This window comes from Epinephelus lanceolatus, chromosome 9 (assembly GCF_041903045.1).
Source record: "Epinephelus lanceolatus isolate andai-2023 chromosome 9, ASM4190304v1, whole genome shotgun sequence".
Lineage (NCBI taxonomy): Eukaryota > Metazoa > Chordata > Actinopteri > Perciformes > Serranidae > Epinephelus > Epinephelus lanceolatus.
The window spans coordinates 33669395-33687008 of record NC_135742.1 but is presented as its reverse complement, the minus strand read 5'-3'; the positions used below and the strand labels follow the sequence as shown (position 1 = coordinate 33687008).

Genomic DNA, 17614 nt, shown 5'->3' with positions numbered 1-17614 from the left:
TCGGTCAAAATGCAAACTCAGGGTCTCAAAACTGTAGTCTACAAACCAATAGGTGATGTCACAGTGGCTACATCCATTTCTTTTGTACAGTGCTATGCGAAGAGGTTGGCCCGGCAGGGGGCTGGACAATAAATCAAATTTTATTAATGTCATGATATAAGACAAGATATCATCTTAGATTTTGGATATTATATCGTTAATGTTGTCTTGGCTGCATAAAGTGATGTAATTTTCTAAAATTACCAGACTGTTGTAGCTGTGCTATTATTACCCCACTAGTCATTATATACACATTACTGATGATTACTTATGAAAAATCTAATTTTTAAATATTTTGTGAAAGCACCAAAAGTCAGCCCTACCATATCCTACCATATCGTTGCAATATCGTTATCAAGGTATTTGGTTATAAAATAATGTGATACTTAATTCTCTCCATATTGCCCAGCCCTAGCCTTAGGCCAGTTATCCCTAGATGGTACCAGTCCACCTCCCACACTAGCACTGGTCCCTCCCCTGCCAGACCCCTGCCACTAAGTGATGCCTGGGATACCTTCAAGTAGTGGGTCCACAGAATGATAGGTCTAGGTAGATTTTTTTGGGCTGTGTTCAACCAGGCTCTGGCTCCAGGAGGGGGTCCCAAATTGCCTGTTCTGGGCGAAGTGCATCAGATGCTTCTTGGTAGATTCATCTTGGGTCTGTGAGCCACTCTTGGTCTGGTCCCTCCTATGGGACCAATTTGCTTTGGGAGAGCCTTCTAGGAGCTATTTCCCCAAACAGCACCGCTCACAGGGTCACTGGGACACGCATACCCCTCCACCAAGATAAGGTGGTGATTCTCAGAGGGGCTGTTATGTAATGTCTTCTATAAAAAGGAGCTTGAGTTTAGGGCACTTGAAATAAGTTTTGGGCTTTAGTTTTATTTGTTATAGAGTTTAAGAGTTTAAGTTTTAGAAAATGTACATGAAGTTTTAGCATCTATATCAAACATAAAATTTGTCACTCATCTGCTTTTTTCTGTCCATTTTAGCAATGGCTCCACAATGGGCTCATCCAGAAAAAATGGAGAAAAAGCTTCACGCTGTTCCAGCCAGTAAGACAGTGAAGTTTCGATGCCAGGCCAGTGGCAACCCAACTCCAACTCTGAAATGGTACAAGAACGGCAAGGAGTTCAAGAGAGACCATCGCATTGGAGGCTTCAAGGTAAACAATTAAAAAATATTTTGGGTAAATTAGTCCCCCTCAGCTTCTTCTTAGTGACGCTACACTACACTATAGCATTTCTTATTGAATAACTCCAAGCTCATTCACTACAAGTGGAGATGTGTCGGTGATCTCATCTCCACATTAGATCACCACCCCCTCCCCTGGAGTAAGAAACACTTCCTGCGAGTGAAAAGCAAAGGCAAGTTTCACATTTGACCTGAGAAACAATGCAAGATGAAACCCTATGCCACAAAAAGGAACGTTGTGCCATATCAATAATACCTCCAGGTGGGCAACCCTAGCCACCCGTTTGGATGAACGGGTGGATATCCATAATGTCCTCATTATGGGTATCAGTGCATGGTCATTTCTGTAATTACATCTAGGCAGCAGTAAATCTATCATGATACTTACTGTATCTTTGATATATGATGTGTGCTGTGATAACGCCTTTTGTCAACATCTTCCCATTCCGGGCAAGCTGTATTTAAATGTGACGCTAACTGCTGATAAACTGCAAGGTTATAATAGCTGATTCGACGGTTTACTCCAGCGTTTGGATTTACTTAACCGAGGTGTGGCAGGTGAGGGTGTGGGCCAGATCTACTGTAAATGGCATCCTGACCCCTTAGAGACCATAATTTATCTGTTTTTGAGATTTGCTCTGGCTTTAATGCCATCTATTTTTTTCCATGTGTCATTGTGTTAATCCACAACCTAATCAACCAACATATAACGTAGTTATTATGTATTAGATGGCTGTAAATATTGTGCTTTATGTACCTTTACATTGACTTGTCTGTGAATAGTTACATTCAGTGGCAGTTGGCTCACAGGTTTGGGATGTAAGTGCATGTTCACAGAGTAAGAAACAACCCTCCTCCCTCCTTGCATCTGCTCTTCCCATCAAGGTGTAGGCCAGTCCAGCCTTGTCTCTTGCTTCCCCAGCCCATCTCCCTCCCCAGCTGGGACACATTTAGGAGTTTCCTCTCAGCTGCCAGCTCCCTTTGCCCCCCCCCTCCAAGACCCCCACCCAGCCGAGCTGCACACTTAACCATCTGGCTGCTGTTTTTTCAGTCAAGGTGCAAAGGTCTGCATCAGCGGTCGGGGACGTCTCTCATCCCTCCCACACTCTTGCTTTTATGGCCAGGCTTCTATTGTTCATATCGTCTGCATGGAGACGTGCAGGAGGGAGGGAATAATGTAGACCACATGTATATGAAGCCAAGCACAACACATCTGGCAGCAGGCAGCTGGACTCCCTCATCACGTTTTTAGCTAAATGAGGGAAACCGTATGGCTCAGTCTGTGTATATGGATGTTTGATGTTGCCATTGCCTTAGAGGTCCGTTGGTTAATCACACACTGCCGGTCTCGGCAGATTTATGGAAGAAAAACTATAACATGTCTTGGACAAAAAAGAGCCAGACATCAGTTAGCGCTAATAAGACAGGTTGAGGCAGATGTATATAAAACATGAACCCATTTTCCTTTGCTCTTTGTTAGGTAGGATAAAGATCCGGTGTTTATAACATTGGGTGGTGTCACAGGAAGAGGGAGTAGTGTATTATCTTGTTATCATCACATTGCACATCATTGACCTTGTTAGCCATGGCTTTGAAATTAAAAAGAAAATGATTTATGGCAATTCATATTGGGAGAAAGCAGATGGAGAAATGTTCAAGAGTTCTGTCAAGGTTTTGCTGCTAAACACAGAATTATAGTCAAGCTCCATCTCTGTTACCATGATTAGGTCACCACTGGCCTCATCTTTGTTAGTTAAATTTGATGGAAAACTTTTTAGCTGTTAATTTAAGAACTAGTGGCACAATTATTAAGAGCTACTAAGTGCTTATTCTTACCATTTGTGCCTTGGACAGGAACTACAGTGACCAGCAGTGAGATATTTTTTGTACGTAAAGAAATTCATAGCCATTTAGCTGGGCCATTAGCTTAAAGCCCTGTTCAGACCGAAGAAGAGCTATGAGACGAGTTGAAACTTGCAACCACTTGCAGTGCACCTGCAAAGCTCTGAAAACACTCCAGTTTACACCCAGTGGCTAGATGAGACAGTGCATGGTCTCCATAGCAGCGACTCTCTGTATTTCCATTCTAAATTCCAGCTTTTCAGGTAGAAGTGATGATGGTAAGTTTGCTTTTGAGTACGTGTGTGTGTCTGTGACATGCACAGCCAGCAGCAGTGACCCACCATCCGACACCAACACATTGTAAGGACAGAAACCAACATACATGTCAACAGCTGAAGGGATGCATGAATGATGAATAATAAGACAGACTGGGACTAGGTGGCAACAAAGGGCCATTTTCACAGAATAACACAGCAAGCGAACACGCTGTCTGCTGGCAGTTTGTAACTGACTTGACCAGCTGACTTTGCTATACATTGATTGGCTGTCGAATTAGGTGATGCGCTTTACGCCAACCAGTCACTGGTGACTTGATAAGCTGGGTAACAGGTGACACCATCAGCTGGCTTGATTCAAGCTTAGATGGGCCAGTTCACACCGCTGCAACATTCTAAAATGGTATCATCTTGTTTCGAGTCTTTGATCTAAACTGAGCTTAACAAATACTACATATTTCACCATGAGTGTTTTATTTGGATTGTTTGGTTTTTATTTTTAATGATCAAGCTCTGTTGTATATGCCACCCACTATAACTTTGTTTTTTCCCCCAAATGTTGAGGTCCGTGACCATGTTTGGACCATCATCATGGAATCTGTAGTACCCTCTGACAAGGGAAACTATACCTGCGTGGTAGAAAACCAGTATGGCAGCATCAATCACACCTACCAGCTCGATGTAGTCGGTAAGTGTTTACTGTGTTCGTGTTGATAGTTTAATCACATTTCATATATATATATATATATATATATATATATATATATATATATATATATATATATATATATATATATATATATATATATATATACATGAGTCTCTTAAGTCATGTTGGATCAATTTCACAAATATCTCACACCACTGCACCTGATAAACCAATCAAATGTGATCATTAACACAAAAGCACAGGGACGTTGGGGCCTTTGTGTAGGGTGAACTGGGTCATTTTGTCAGCCATTTGATAAATAAAGCCTGTTTACTTGTGATGGATCCATGTTGAGGAGAAAAGTGATTACTCCTCCGGGACCTGCCCTGTGACTCGCTCTTACACCACTGCTTCTATAAATCACAGTCCCACTTCCTCCGTCACTGTTGTCCCCTGGGCTTCGCCTGACCTCAGTTGAGGTCTAGACCCTGGTGAGCAGTGGTATCGCTTCAGTGAAGGGAGAGTTTTGTCACAAGTGTTTTTTAAGTGCCCTGGAATGTCTTGGTCAGAAAAGACTGGACAGTTGACACTGTGCCAGATTCTTGGCTTGTTAGTTTACTTTGGAGAGTTATTACTTACAAAATGCAGCCGTAAGAACATTTCATTTCTCAGTAACGGCTCCAGATCAGATACTTGCTTGCCCACTTATTGTGGCCAGCTCGTAATAATTACACAAGCAGCACACAGCTGAGGAAATAGCTGCTTCCATTCTCCATGTAACAATTTATAGTCTGTAATTTACACACTATCAGATCAAATTATACAGTCGACCTTGTTTGCCAACTGCCCTGGCCATTTCCAGTAACAAAGCCTTGACGTGACCGAGGTTTTATTTGGCTTGTGTCTGAAAATCAGTCAGCCGTGTGTACTTTTGAATTATTGCATGTGTTTGTCTTTAACAATGCCTGGTTGCTTCACTGCTCACCAAACTTCTTCAAAACTAACGTCTGTGTGTGTTTCGCTTGTGTTGCAGAGCGCTCTCCCCACAGGCCAATCTTGCAGGCTGGCCTTCCAGCTAATCGCACCGCAGTGGTGGGAAGCGACGTGGAATTTGAGTGCAAGGTGTTCAGCGACCCTCAGCCTCATATCCAGTGGCTGAAGCACATTGAGCTCAACGGGAGTCGAGTTGGTCCTGATGGTTTACCGTATGTCCGTGTACTCAAGGTAGGAGCTCTCTCTGACCAATCCTGCAGCAACAAGCCAGTTAAACTATGTTTTTCTAACGCTAAATATGAAAATGAAGGAATTTATGTTAGATATTATCTTCTTAGATACTGGTACTGTCTGTAAAAGTATGCATCCTTTGCAGTTTATGAATTTTATCTGGCTAACGTGAACATAACCTAAACAAATCCAAAACAGCTGTACCTAAATTTGATTTTGTGTCTGCTACTTTTTGTCTGTGCTGCACATGACATGTCTTTATTTCCAGCATTCTGGGGTCAATAGCTCGGATGCTCAGGTGCTGACCCTCTACAATGTGACTGAGGAGGAGAGCGGAGAGTATATATGTAAAGTGTCCAATTATATAGGAGAGGCCAATCAGTCGGCCTGGCTGACTGTCACCAGATATGAGCCCACAGGTAACCACCACGCAGCAGTACAGGGACGACACAGTGGAGGCGCTTCTAGGACCACCTGGAAAAACTAGGGCCGTATAACTCGAGACAACCTCAGCTGTTTCTCTCCTCCCTCCCTCCGTCTCTCCCTCCCTCTCTCCTGCCTCAGTGCTCCTGACTGTAAATGACGCTATGGAAAATTCCCAGCAGAACAGTTGAAAGTGTTTAGTCTCAGGTTTATGTTGGACCCGTTCTCATTCCTGCCCCATGCCTGTGCTGTGCCCTCCTAATAAGGGCCTCTCTTGCCATCTTCTTCTATTACTCTCGCTCCCTTGCCCTTCAAAGTCCTCCGTGTACGGCTCATGGGCTCTCTCTCCCCTTTGTTTTTTTCCAGCTGTCCTCCTCTGCTCACCTATGTTTCACAGACCTCCTGTTGTTTGTCTCATGCTCACATAGTTAGCAGAAGTGTGAGTCTGAGTGTGCCCTGTTCTGCTGTGGAGTTTTCCATGTTGCCCATCTCTTGCATGTGGAGATGAGGCTGAGGTATTTGACGTGGTGATGGGGTGGCCCATTGTGGGGTTCAGCAGCTCAGAGTCAACCTAACCAGCTCCTCCACTAACAGATACTGGAGTCCTCTTCGGGGGCTCTTGGTGGTACTTTTTGGGCAGATGGTGTTGGATCGAGGGGGAGAACGCTCCTCCATCCCTTTTCTCTTTCAGAATCCTTTACTCATGGTTCCCTTTCCCCTCTTGGGCCTCTTGTTGGGTCTGCTTCCTTTGTTATTTTCTAGACCGCTGGCCTTAACACCACGGACAAGGAAATGGAAGTCCTCCAACTGAGAAATGTGTCTTTTGATGACGCTGGGGAGTACACCTGCTTGGCGGGCAATTCTATCGGGTTCTCTCATCACTCTGCATGGTTGACCGTTTTTGAAGGTATCAGTGGTTCTGTCTCTCTCCTGTATTTCCATTTTTTCCTATTTCCAACTCCAGCCTGGCTATCCACCCTCACATTTGCCAGAAAAGGGTCTTGTGTGACTCTAGTTCTGTAGAAAAATGTGAGAGGAAGCCAGGGCGAGTTACAAGTACTAAAACTCCTCCTTTCTCTGTCCTCAGCATGGCTCCTGCTCCATCTAAACTCTCTAGATGGGAGAGCATGTGCCATGCTCAGTTTCTTAAATGAAATCTGCGAATGCCAAACAACTGCTACTTGTTTTACCGTGAAAAAGAAATCAACATATAGAAACGGGCCAGTAGCATTTTAAAAAAGAAGACCAACTAGAAGTATACTTAATGGTCTCTGCCAGGTAGAACTTCACATTTTCTAGAGGGGTTGTTTGGCAGCTTTGATCAGATTTCACTTTGAACTGTCTCTACCGTTCTGCTCTTTAACTGGTGTTTGCATTTGATTTGGTGTAAAGCTGATTTTCTCTGACAAGCGCTACAAATGACATGTATTCCTGATGTCATTTCCTGCTGTGAGCACAGCAGCTGGCTTTGATAATTGGCTCGCTGTAGTGGATGTGTCTCATTCCTGAGGGTTGGAATGGGCATTTGTCCAATTATCAAGCTGCTTGTCAGTCAGCCTCTTCACACAAGTGCAGCTCACTTGTGTTGCTGGTGTTGGTTAGGGGTGTAACGGTACACTTCAGTCGGTATGGCACCCCTGGTTTGGGATGTATTGTGTAGTTATGTCATGCTCTCAGCACAACTTAGTCGCATAGGGTAATGTCCCACTGACAAAAAGCAACACAATCCTATATCTTGTATTTTTCAGTGGAAACATTTCCTGTGGTTGGAGATGTATTATGATTGCAAATGTGTATCTGAGATTTAAATTCAAAAGCTCTGAAAAAGCAACAGGTAGAATAAATCTAGAATTTACATCTATTCCTGGCTAAGTAAGTAAAGATGTTGTCAAAGATATACTATGTGGGAAATGATACTTACTATTTGTAAACACAACATTCAAACTTGGCCCCACCTAAATTGGTTGTACATACACTGCAAGTTACTGTAGTGTTGTAGGAACGTTACATTTGTTGTCATGGAAAAACTGATACTTTAGCAAGATAGCTAAGATAACGGCCGGTACCTACCTGTCTAATAGAAAGTTGGCCAACTCACGTCGATCTCCATCCTCTTCTTTAGTGCTCACAGGCAAAAGTGAAAGTCAGCCACAGATTCACTCTAATTTTGGAATGAGCTTTGTCCGTTTGGTGTTTCGCCTCGCTATTTTTGAGTTTGTTCTGTGTTGCCTTTGCAGTTTTTGTAGCTTCCTTTTGGATGCGTGCTGCTACTACCTGATCACTACCGTAAAGTCTCCGCCTTACCTGCGACTTGTTATTGGCTGGGGGGGCCGCCAGTAACATCACAAACACAGCAAAATAAGAGAGAAATAAGAAAATACAGGCAGAGGGCAGAGTGATGATTGAAAGGCATGTATGAGTCTGTACATTGTTTCTTCGACAAATCCTGCATAGTATATCTTTAAAATAAATAAAATTGTACATTGAAAAAAAGTGAGATTAAGATCTTCAAAAGACATGATGTTCATTCATTCAGAGGTGTTTTAAGCAATGCACCAGACAGGAATGACAGCAGTTGTATCTATTTAAAAGACTTTGGATAAACTTCAATGGAACAAAGACAAAACAGTTAACTTTATCATTAATGACCTCAACAGGATTTAATGCTGTAGGTAGACTTATGTATGAACAAGGAAAGTATTTGAAACTGATTTGTGAGATCTAGCTCCTGCACACAAAGCCACATCCCAAGCCAAGGTATGCACCGAGCTCTTATTCACTGAGTATGGAATCCATTACACCCCTAGATCTGGTATGAATAAACGTTGGTGATTTCACTGAATGGGAGGAAAAAAACAAGATCTGAATTGGACAGTTTCTTTTCAAGTGCTTGCATTTTTTTCCGAATAAAACACATTATTGTTATTTTCTTAATAGAAAAAAGAAATAAAACATTGTATTACCAGCACCAACACACAACTCATTTAAAATTGCATCACAAATAGAGTCAGAATTGGATATTTCATTTATCAAGTCAAGCAGTTAAACTACTATATTGAGCTCATGCTTTGTGGTATACTGCTTTTAGACCTACAAGTAGACATGAAATATAAGTTAGGCTATTTGATGAAGTGGAAATGATGTGTTGAAACATTGTGTGTGAAGTGTTGATATGCTGTATAAAAGTCAGATCCTTTACACTCTGTTACACTCTTATACATCAGTTACAGTCCATTAACAAACATATTTGTGTTTATGTTAAGAAAAAATGGATTAACTGGATCAAACGATGTCTTAGCTTTTGTTACAGTGAATTTGATTCACTTGGGTTGTCCAAATTGTTTCTCAGTGATTCATGAGACTATGCCCACTTCTCATATTAGGAAAAATACGTAGTGTGAAACACAATGCTTCAACAAAGTGATCTTTGTGCTACAAGTTTTTGTCCTGTCTCTGTCAAAGGTTCTGATTTTTAGACAGTGCAGCTGTGTGTTTGTGTGTGTGTGTGTGTGTGTGTGTGCTTGGGTGGTGAGTTTGCTTTATGTGTCATCTGTGTACTTGAAAGCATGAGTATGTTTGGTGTGATTGGAAATATGAAGTCAGATCTGTGGTAGTTTGGTTTCATGGATGACAGCTGACCACCCCTCCCTGCTCCCTATCACCCTGCGTTCCTCCCCACTCTGTAGCTGTCCCACACTACCCTCCAGCCAGCCACACCTACCTGGAGGTGGTCATCTACTGTGTGGGCTTCTTCTTCATCGCTGTTATGATCGCCATTGCGATTATTGTCAAGATTCGCACCTCCTCAAAGAAGAGTGACTTCAATAGTCAGCTGGCTGTCCACAAGCTGGCCAAAAGCATCCCACTGCGCAGACAGGTAACAGAAAGTAGATGGGGGGTTTGGAAAATTTATACCTTCTTTATCTCCTCTCTCTCTCTTTCCACATTCCATTTGTTAAGTCATAATTTTAAAACTCTTTGGCTCATCTGTACATTTACAGAGTTTGTTTATGCTAACAGAAACCTAAAAGCATGCATTCAAAGAGCTTTCAGGTTCATTGTAGCTCCTTGAGTTCCTGTACATCAGGTAAGTATTGCTGCATTTCCACTGCATGGTATGGCTTGACTCAACTCACTGTTGGTAGGCAGGATTCTCAGCCGATTGCCATGACATTACGTCTGCACTCTCTCAATTGTACAGCACTGTGTATGTCATAGTTTTGCCAGTTGTATGCCTTATTTTAAAAACTTGGTGGAGTGAATAAAGATATTGCAGTTGCTATTGATGGTAGGTTGGCTATATAAAATGGCAGGTTTGTGCAGGATGTCCTGTGTTGTTTAAATGACGGTTCTGTCTGACCAGTCAGTGGTCTGCAGTGTTTTAATTCCAGCTTCTAGTATCCCCTCGGCTCACTTGGAACCTCAATGAAGGTGGTGGCAAAAAACAGTACCAGGTACTATGCACAACTTTTGCTGATGGAAAAGCAAAAAAGAGTTCGTTGAGTTGAGTAGAGCTGTTCTGTACCATGCTGTGGAAATGTGGCATATGAGTATTTGAGGAGTATTTCTCCTCCATGGGTATGGTACACCTGAGTGGTTTGGATGGTTTCTACATGGTGGAATTTATAAACTACTCTATTTTTCATATTCTTTTGGTCACTGTTGACTAAATTATTTCTTGCTACTGGTGTCTGTTCCACTATGAGGGGAGTAATGTCAGTGTTCTTTTCCTCAGGTGTCTGTGGACTCTAGCTCCTCCATCCACTCTGGAGTGATGCTGGTTCGTCCGTCCCGCCTCTCTTCCAGCGGTTCTCCAATGTTGTCAGGGGTGTCAGAATATGAACTGCCCCAGGATCCCCGCTGGGAGCTTCCCCGGGACAGGTATGTTGTGGATTAAACACTCAGACAGCCTCGAGGCTAGAAAAATGACCTTCTGAGAGGAAAGTTATTGGTTTAAAACAGTCAGCTGGGACAGGAACCAGCTGCACAAGGAGGAAGGGGAAAGTTTTTCTCACTCTTCTCAAAAAATATGTTGTGCTGCCCTTGTGCAAGACACTGAAACTGCAGCAGTCTGTGTAAAACTGAATAAACCTCAAAAGCAGAGCATCTAAAAGCTTAAAAAATGAAGGGCCAAACTTCACACAAATAATACAGATTTGGAGTTGAACCTCACTGACTGTTAATGACTGTCTCGTGTGTCTTTACCTCCTCACAGACTCGTTCTTGGGAAGCCGCTGGGTGAAGGCTGCTTCGGTCAGGTGGTGATGGGAGAGGCGCTTGGTCTCGACAAAGAGAAGCCAAACCGTGTGACCAAAGTTGCAGTCAAAATGTTGAAATGTAAGTCAGCTGTTCTCAGTTGTGTGGGTATATTGTAGACTTGGACAGATTGGTACTGAATTGATGAGATCTGCTGGAATATGTCATGGATTTGCAGAGTGGATGGCTCTTCAGTGTAGGAGATTTTACAGAAACTCCAGGGACGAGAAAAACACCAAAACTGTGAACGGATACTAAGAGACATCTGCCATTGGATCCCAGCCACTGTGCAAATGGGAGAGTAGAGTAAAAATTTATGAGAGCCCTTGACATCCCATATAAAATAGTGTTCATTAAACTGCACCGAGGAGTGAGGATGTAGGGAAAGTAGCATTTATTGTCTCCTACTTTAAGTGCCTTCCCCAGGGAGCATTTACCAAGACAAACTCCAGCCTAACTCCATAAGAGCAGCAATGTTGATGTATATACCTTGCAGGGTGATTATTGTGAGGCATTTTTGGGCCTGTTCCCCTAACAGAACATCTACTAATTGCCCTAATATGATTTATTTCTCTTCCCCTCCAGCTGACGCCACAGAGAAAGACCTGTCAGACCTGATTTCGGAGATGGAGATGATGAAGATCATTGGGAAGCACAAGAACATCATTAATCTGCTGGGAGCCTGCACACAGGATGGTAGGACCAGACAGTCAGGGGTCTGCTACTGACCTGCCCTGGCCTGCTCAGGCCAACACACACACGCACACACACATCATTGTCCCTCAGATAACCATGAACCTTACTTTAAGAGATGTGTAGAACAGCATGAGTAAATGATTCTGACACCAGCTTCCGAGCTCGCAGTTTGAATCAACCACGGCTGCTGCCATTTCCCTCCAATCATCCCTGACGAAAAGCTCAAGTAGACTAACCTTGAATGACCCTGCAGTGCTCAAAGCTCTGTTGCTTCCACTCTGAACCACAAAGCTCTTTGTTCACGTAATTAACTGTTTTAAACACTGGCTTGTATATTGAGTAACTAAATTGCATCAATCTTTTGATCTCAAAGCATTTATGACATCTGCCAATAACTGCAGTTATATTCATTTACGTACCTAGAACTCTGGGATCTGAAACTATTCAATCTTACACAAAGGGTAGAAAGCCAAATGATCTTGATGACTTTGGGGGCTTTACTTTTGCGTTACCATCAGCCACAGATTTCAGTTTGAAATATTTTATGATGTGCTGTGAATACTGCCACTCCCACTGGAGAGATTACTTAGCTTCCCTGTATGATCATTTCTTTACTGCTGCTATCATCTCTATTCTAAAATAATGTTACATGGCCTCATTTCTTGGTGATTTATTGTTGCTTTTCTTCCAATTGTTTTAGGTCCTCTTTATGTGATAGTAGAGTATGCATCCAAGGGGAACTTGCGGGAGTACTTGCGAGCTCGGCGCCCACCGGGCATGGAGTACTGCTACAACCCAGACCAGGTTCCCGTGGAGAACATGTCCATCAAAGACTTGGTGTCCTGTGCTTACCAAGTGGCCCGAGGAATGGAGTATTTGGCCTCCAAAAAGGTAACCACACAGTATAACAAGCCATTCTCAGCCTTCCACATTAAATTTACAGAATCAGGTGGAGAAACACCTTTCTATGAAAATGTATATGACTTTGAACAGAAAATATTCTCAATGCTTTAGGCTTTGTCTTTAAAACACTGATTCTGAGGACTTTGGCTCAGTTTTAGTAATGTCTGTTTTTATTTGTGCAGTGCATCCACAGAGATCTTGCTGCTCGCAATGTTTTGGTAACAGAGGACAACGTGATGAAAATAGCCGACTTCGGCTTGGCAAGAGATATCCATCACATTGATTACTATAAGAAGACCACCAATGTGAGTATTTGTTATCATTTGTTAAACAATGGGCCCATGAAACAACTCTTAATACTGTAGAAAGCCATAACATACATATCTTTTCCGTAGGGTCGTTTACCAGTCAAGTGGATGGCTCCCGAGGCTCTGTTTGACCGGATATACACACACCAAAGTGATGTGTGAGTATCACGTGCCTTCACTTTTCCATCTCACTCTCAGTGGAATGTGAGAAAACACTTAGTCGTGCAGAAAATGTAGACGCTCCTGTCTGTTTCTGTCTGCAGCTGGTCATTTGGGGTGCTGCTTTGGGAGATATTCACCCTGGGGGGCTCTCCGTATCCCGGAGTCCCAGTGGAAGAGCTGTTCAAGCTGCTGAAGGAAGGTCACCGTATGGACAAACCCTCAACATGCACTCATGAGCTGTAAGGAAACATTACACTAACAAAATCAAACATGTTCCTCAGACTCTTTTGTTACTGCTTGAGCTTTTAATATCTCTTTTCCAACATTTCCTTATTTGGTAAGGTAAAGCTAATAGGGGGAATATTAAATGGCACAGCATGATCAGATGCATTGTAATTATCCTTAAAAAGATATTTTATTGTGAAATAATAAGTTTTTAAGTACACTTGACACTGCTAAATGAGCCTGTGGTCACTACATGATCAAAACAACTCTGTAATTCTGACACAGCTGCGTTGTTGGTTGTTGAAATCACAGTGGAGAAGTCATGAGGATCAGTTTCCAGTGAGTGATGGTTACAGAGTTGCAAATATATTGCTGACAGAGTCCAAATATGTGTCCCACTTTCTCATTCTGGCAAATGAACTGAATAAGTCTTGTCTGTGGTTTTCTGTTTTTGAGCCTGCCTGGTCACAACGAAGCTCACTCTGAACCAGATGTTGCCTACATCAATAGTGTAACTTTTGAGGGGATGTGTGTCAGGATTGAAACAATCTTTTTCCAATTTGACCTGCCACTGAGTGAGCCAAGTATATGGCATTTCAAAAAGAAAGTAATTTTGAAAATGACCAACAATCTGCAACGCTCGTAAAAAGCCCAGTCGTTGCTGTGTCTCATGCTTGGCCCAAACAGTTGGTATTAATATTTACATTACCCATGTTGTTGTATATCAGAAAAATTCCAGGTGCTTAGCAACGTAATAATGAAACCGACCATTGTTTGTATGACGACCAATAAAATGAAATGCTCACAGGTTTAGTGAGCTCCAAATGGAACATATTGTTCATCACTGTCTTTTAGACTGTCACCTTCCAGCTACAGCTGTATGTCAGGTTTCTGACCACTCCTCACAATAATTTAACATTTAAATTTTAAAGGTATACTATGCAAGATTTTCCCTAAAACACAATGTGTAGACTCCCACTTATCACTTATCACACAGTAGATCACAGCCCTCTGACATCATCAATTTACTGCTGCGCTTCTTTCAAAATTCCTTTGTGCTTCTTCAGAACTAAGCTAGTTTTCCAAATTGGAGTTAATACAATGTAAGCTACTGCAGGGTTAGCAAGTATGCTTGGCAACAGGCTACAATATTGTTCAATGTGTCAAATGTGCCCCTCACAGGTCTTTGCAACTAGAGAATGACATTACCCTTACTCTTAATGTTACTGAACAATAATTTAGCCTATTGGTAAGCGTACTTGTTAGCATAGCCTACCTAGTAAACAAGCTAATTTGCTAATAATCTGGCATATCGGCAAGTTTACTCATTAGCATAGCCTTCCTAATTAGCAAGCTAACTCGCTAACATGTAGTAGCTTACATGGATTCTGTTCCGTTTTATTGAGGATTTTGTTTAATTGTACTAACCTCAATTTGGAAAACTATCTTAGCTCTGAAGAACCACAAAGGAATTTTGAAATAAGCACAGAAGCAGCACACTGATGATGTCAGAGGACTGATTGTTTGATTGCATTGTTGGTCCTGGAATGCGATGTGGGATGTTGATCCTACTTGATAAAATCACGTTGCGCTTTAACTGGTAATTGGTTAACTGCTGAGACTAGTTTTGACCGGTTACGCATGTCTGTCTGTAGGTTAATTTTGCACCTCATCATTTTACTGCACTGTGCACCAACTGGATCTGGTTGGAGTTTGCTATTGGTTCTGTTCATTTGGCTATGATTACACGTAACTGACCTAACAACGTTGCTGTGGAAACATTGTGCTCAGTCTCTGGTCACCCCACAGGTCTCCTCACAGGTCTCTCTAGTGAGTGTAACGCCATTTAGCATTAGCTCTGTTAGCACTGTTAGCAGTATTAGCATGGCTAGTGGTGCTAACATTAACAATGCCAAAGGGGTTTTGCAGCTCAAAATAAAGCTGCTTACTCACCGGGGAGGCAGGAGGGTGGCTCCTATGTTTCCCCAGCAACCAATCCCATCACGAGGATGGTGTTACCAGTGGTAATCATAAATGAGCGGCATTGCAAGCTAGCTTCCACCCAACCCAGGTGGTGCACAGTGCAGAGTGTCCGAAGCTAGCTTAACAGTGGAGACTGGGGGTTGGGTAGTGGGTACTATGTTTCTGCATGTTAACACAAAAATAAAAGGCAAGACACTTGCATCACAGAACATTAAAATTTTACAAGCTCTAAATGGATGACACTTTGAAACACAGCGCCAAAACCCATTAAGCCAAAGGAGCACCAAACTGAAAGGAACAGCCTCTTGTATTTCACATCTTTTTTTTTTGTTTGCTTGTTTGTTTGCTTTTCTAAAAAAATTATAGCTTAGTTACTGGTTAATGAGTGTCAGGCTATCAAAAGCAAAATGAACTGAGCTGACATCCCTAGCAGAGACCCTGGGAACTTTATAAAAAGGTAGCAACAAGGTGCCGGACTGTAAGCAACATGTTGTGAGAGGAAGCTACGAAAATTGTAGACACAGCAAAGAATATACCTAATGAAAGTAAAACTCCTGCATAATATACCTTGAATGTTAGATTTTTTTAGGATTGTAGGATGTTAAAGGCAATCTCTTGATCTCTGCAGGTATATGATGATGAGGGACTGCTGGCATGCTGTGCCCTCTCAGAGACCCACATTCAAACAGCTGGTAGAGGACTTAGATCGCTGCCTGGCCATGACATCTAACCAGGTCAGTCCTTCTCTCCTCATCATATAAGAAGAAGCAGAAATGTCTTTTTTTGAAAGTGAAATGAATATTTTTCCCCCCTCCCTTTGTTGCCTACAGGAGTATTTGGAGCTGTCAGTGCCTCTGGACCAATATTCCCCCAGCTACCCGGACACCCGCAGCTCCACCTGTTCCTCGGGCGAGGACTCGGTCTTCTCCCACGATGCTGGAGCTGAGGAGCCCTGCCTGCCAAAGTTCCCTCCCCACTCCAACGGGGCAGCCATTAAGAAACGCTGATACCTCATCTCCATTCAGACAAACATTGACATTTACTCTGCTCCCTGCCTCATGGGGTTGGACTCTTCCCCACATTCCCAGAGATGAAGCTAAAAAAAACACTGGTGCTCTGCGAGAAAGGAGCTTTGAGAGACACCTCGTAGAACTTGTTGGATCACATGGACTGAGGAGTGCAGCCGTTTCCCAGTTCTCGGTGACGATGATGTTTATGGGGCACTTTGTATTAACGGGAGTGGCAGTTTGTCACAGTGACAGAAAAAAAGAGCAGACTCCCTCTCTTCTTTCCACTTTGGGCATTCCACGGGTCAGGAGAATCGAAAGGACTGACTGATCATGTCAGCTGTTTGTTTGTTTTGTTGTTTTTTGTCTCTCCATCAGTAGTAAAGGACAACATTCTGCTTTTCAGACCAAATCCAGAGATTACACTACCAAGGGACATGCAGCACCGTGGTCCTCTGCATCATTCACTATCTTCTTGTAAATACAGTTAGAAAATTATAAATATGAATATATATTTACATTGTACTCTTATTTTTATTACCATAATTGATTTATTTTCTTTTGTACAAGGATGCTTTTGTTTGATTAATTTTTTTTAATATAGTCTGTAGGGGCAGTTGTTACATGATCTTTAAATTGCTGAGGATTACATGGCCAGTTTTTTAGCTGTATCACAGCTTTGATTCCCCTAAATTTACCGCATAATCATCGATGGAAAATATATATCAGGTTTTCTATTTTTTAACAGTAAGTGCTTTTCATGACTCAACCTGCAATACAGTGTAACTCAGTGTTTGGGGATTTTGTCCACCAGAAGAGATAGATTTATGAAAATATTTGTTGTGCGTGTGCGTCTGTGTGTGTGAGTGTGCATGTGTGTATGATGTATGTGTGTAGAAAATTTTATCTTGTCTCACTCAAGATTGTTCATTTACTGCAAGGATGGTCACAACTGTAAATATTCCTGGTTGTCCGCCATGCTTGTTGAAATCCAGAGTAATTTGCTTCAGACAACATCATGCACTTCCACTGTGCATGCCTTCCATGTGATGAACTTATCTTCTACTGTAAATGCTTTAACAGGAGTTACATTTGCTGCCATATAACTTCTGACGAAGGGTTGCAGAACACGTATGTCATCGTAAAAGGATTACATTAAATAAAATGGTATCGAAAAACAAACCGCCGAAGCTTTCAGAGTTTGAACTCGACTCCATAAACGGGTCAATAAATATCGAGAACTTCATGTTTGTGATGTAAATCATGTTTACAGAGATGGAACAACGGCCACTTCAATCTCCCACCCATTTAACACGGGTTGCTGGGGCCTGATTAGATATGATAATGTGCTGCTGACATGAGAAGAAATGTTGGCGAGCGCAGAAAGCCACAGACGGCAGTAAACATGTAATTTATGGGTGTGGGAATG

At 42.3% G+C, this 17614-nt stretch overlaps 1 protein-coding gene across 2 annotated transcripts in view; it reads left to right on the top strand.

Moving 5' to 3' along the window:
• fgfr1a (fibroblast growth factor receptor 1a) overlaps positions 1-17367 on the top strand; it is a 32747-nt gene extending 15380 nt beyond the window's left edge. Inside the window, exons 5-18 of one of the 2 annotated variants that reach the window (XM_033618829.2) lie at positions 1031-1203; positions 3914-4037; positions 5032-5222; positions 6408-6552; positions 9332-9522; positions 10381-10526; positions 10861-10982; positions 11487-11597; positions 12298-12488; positions 12683-12805; positions 12896-12966; positions 13072-13209; positions 15807-15912; positions 16009-17367. In XM_033618829.2, coding sequence (XP_033474720.1) covers positions 1031-1203; positions 3914-4037; positions 5032-5222; positions 6408-6552; positions 9332-9522; positions 10381-10526; positions 10861-10982; positions 11487-11597; positions 12298-12488; positions 12683-12805; positions 12896-12966; positions 13072-13209; positions 15807-15912; positions 16009-16185 — 2009 coding nt within the window. In that variant the 3' untranslated portion in view covers positions 16186-17367. Of the gene's footprint in view, positions 1-1030; positions 1204-3913; positions 4038-5031; positions 5223-5490; positions 5642-6407; positions 6553-9331; positions 9523-10380; positions 10527-10860; positions 10983-11486; positions 11598-12297; positions 12489-12682; positions 12806-12895; positions 12967-13071; positions 13210-15806; positions 15913-16008 lie in introns of both variants that reach the window. The other variant, XM_033618828.2, reaches the window with a different exon arrangement.
• The last annotated feature ends 247 nt before the right edge of the window (positions 17368-17614 follow it).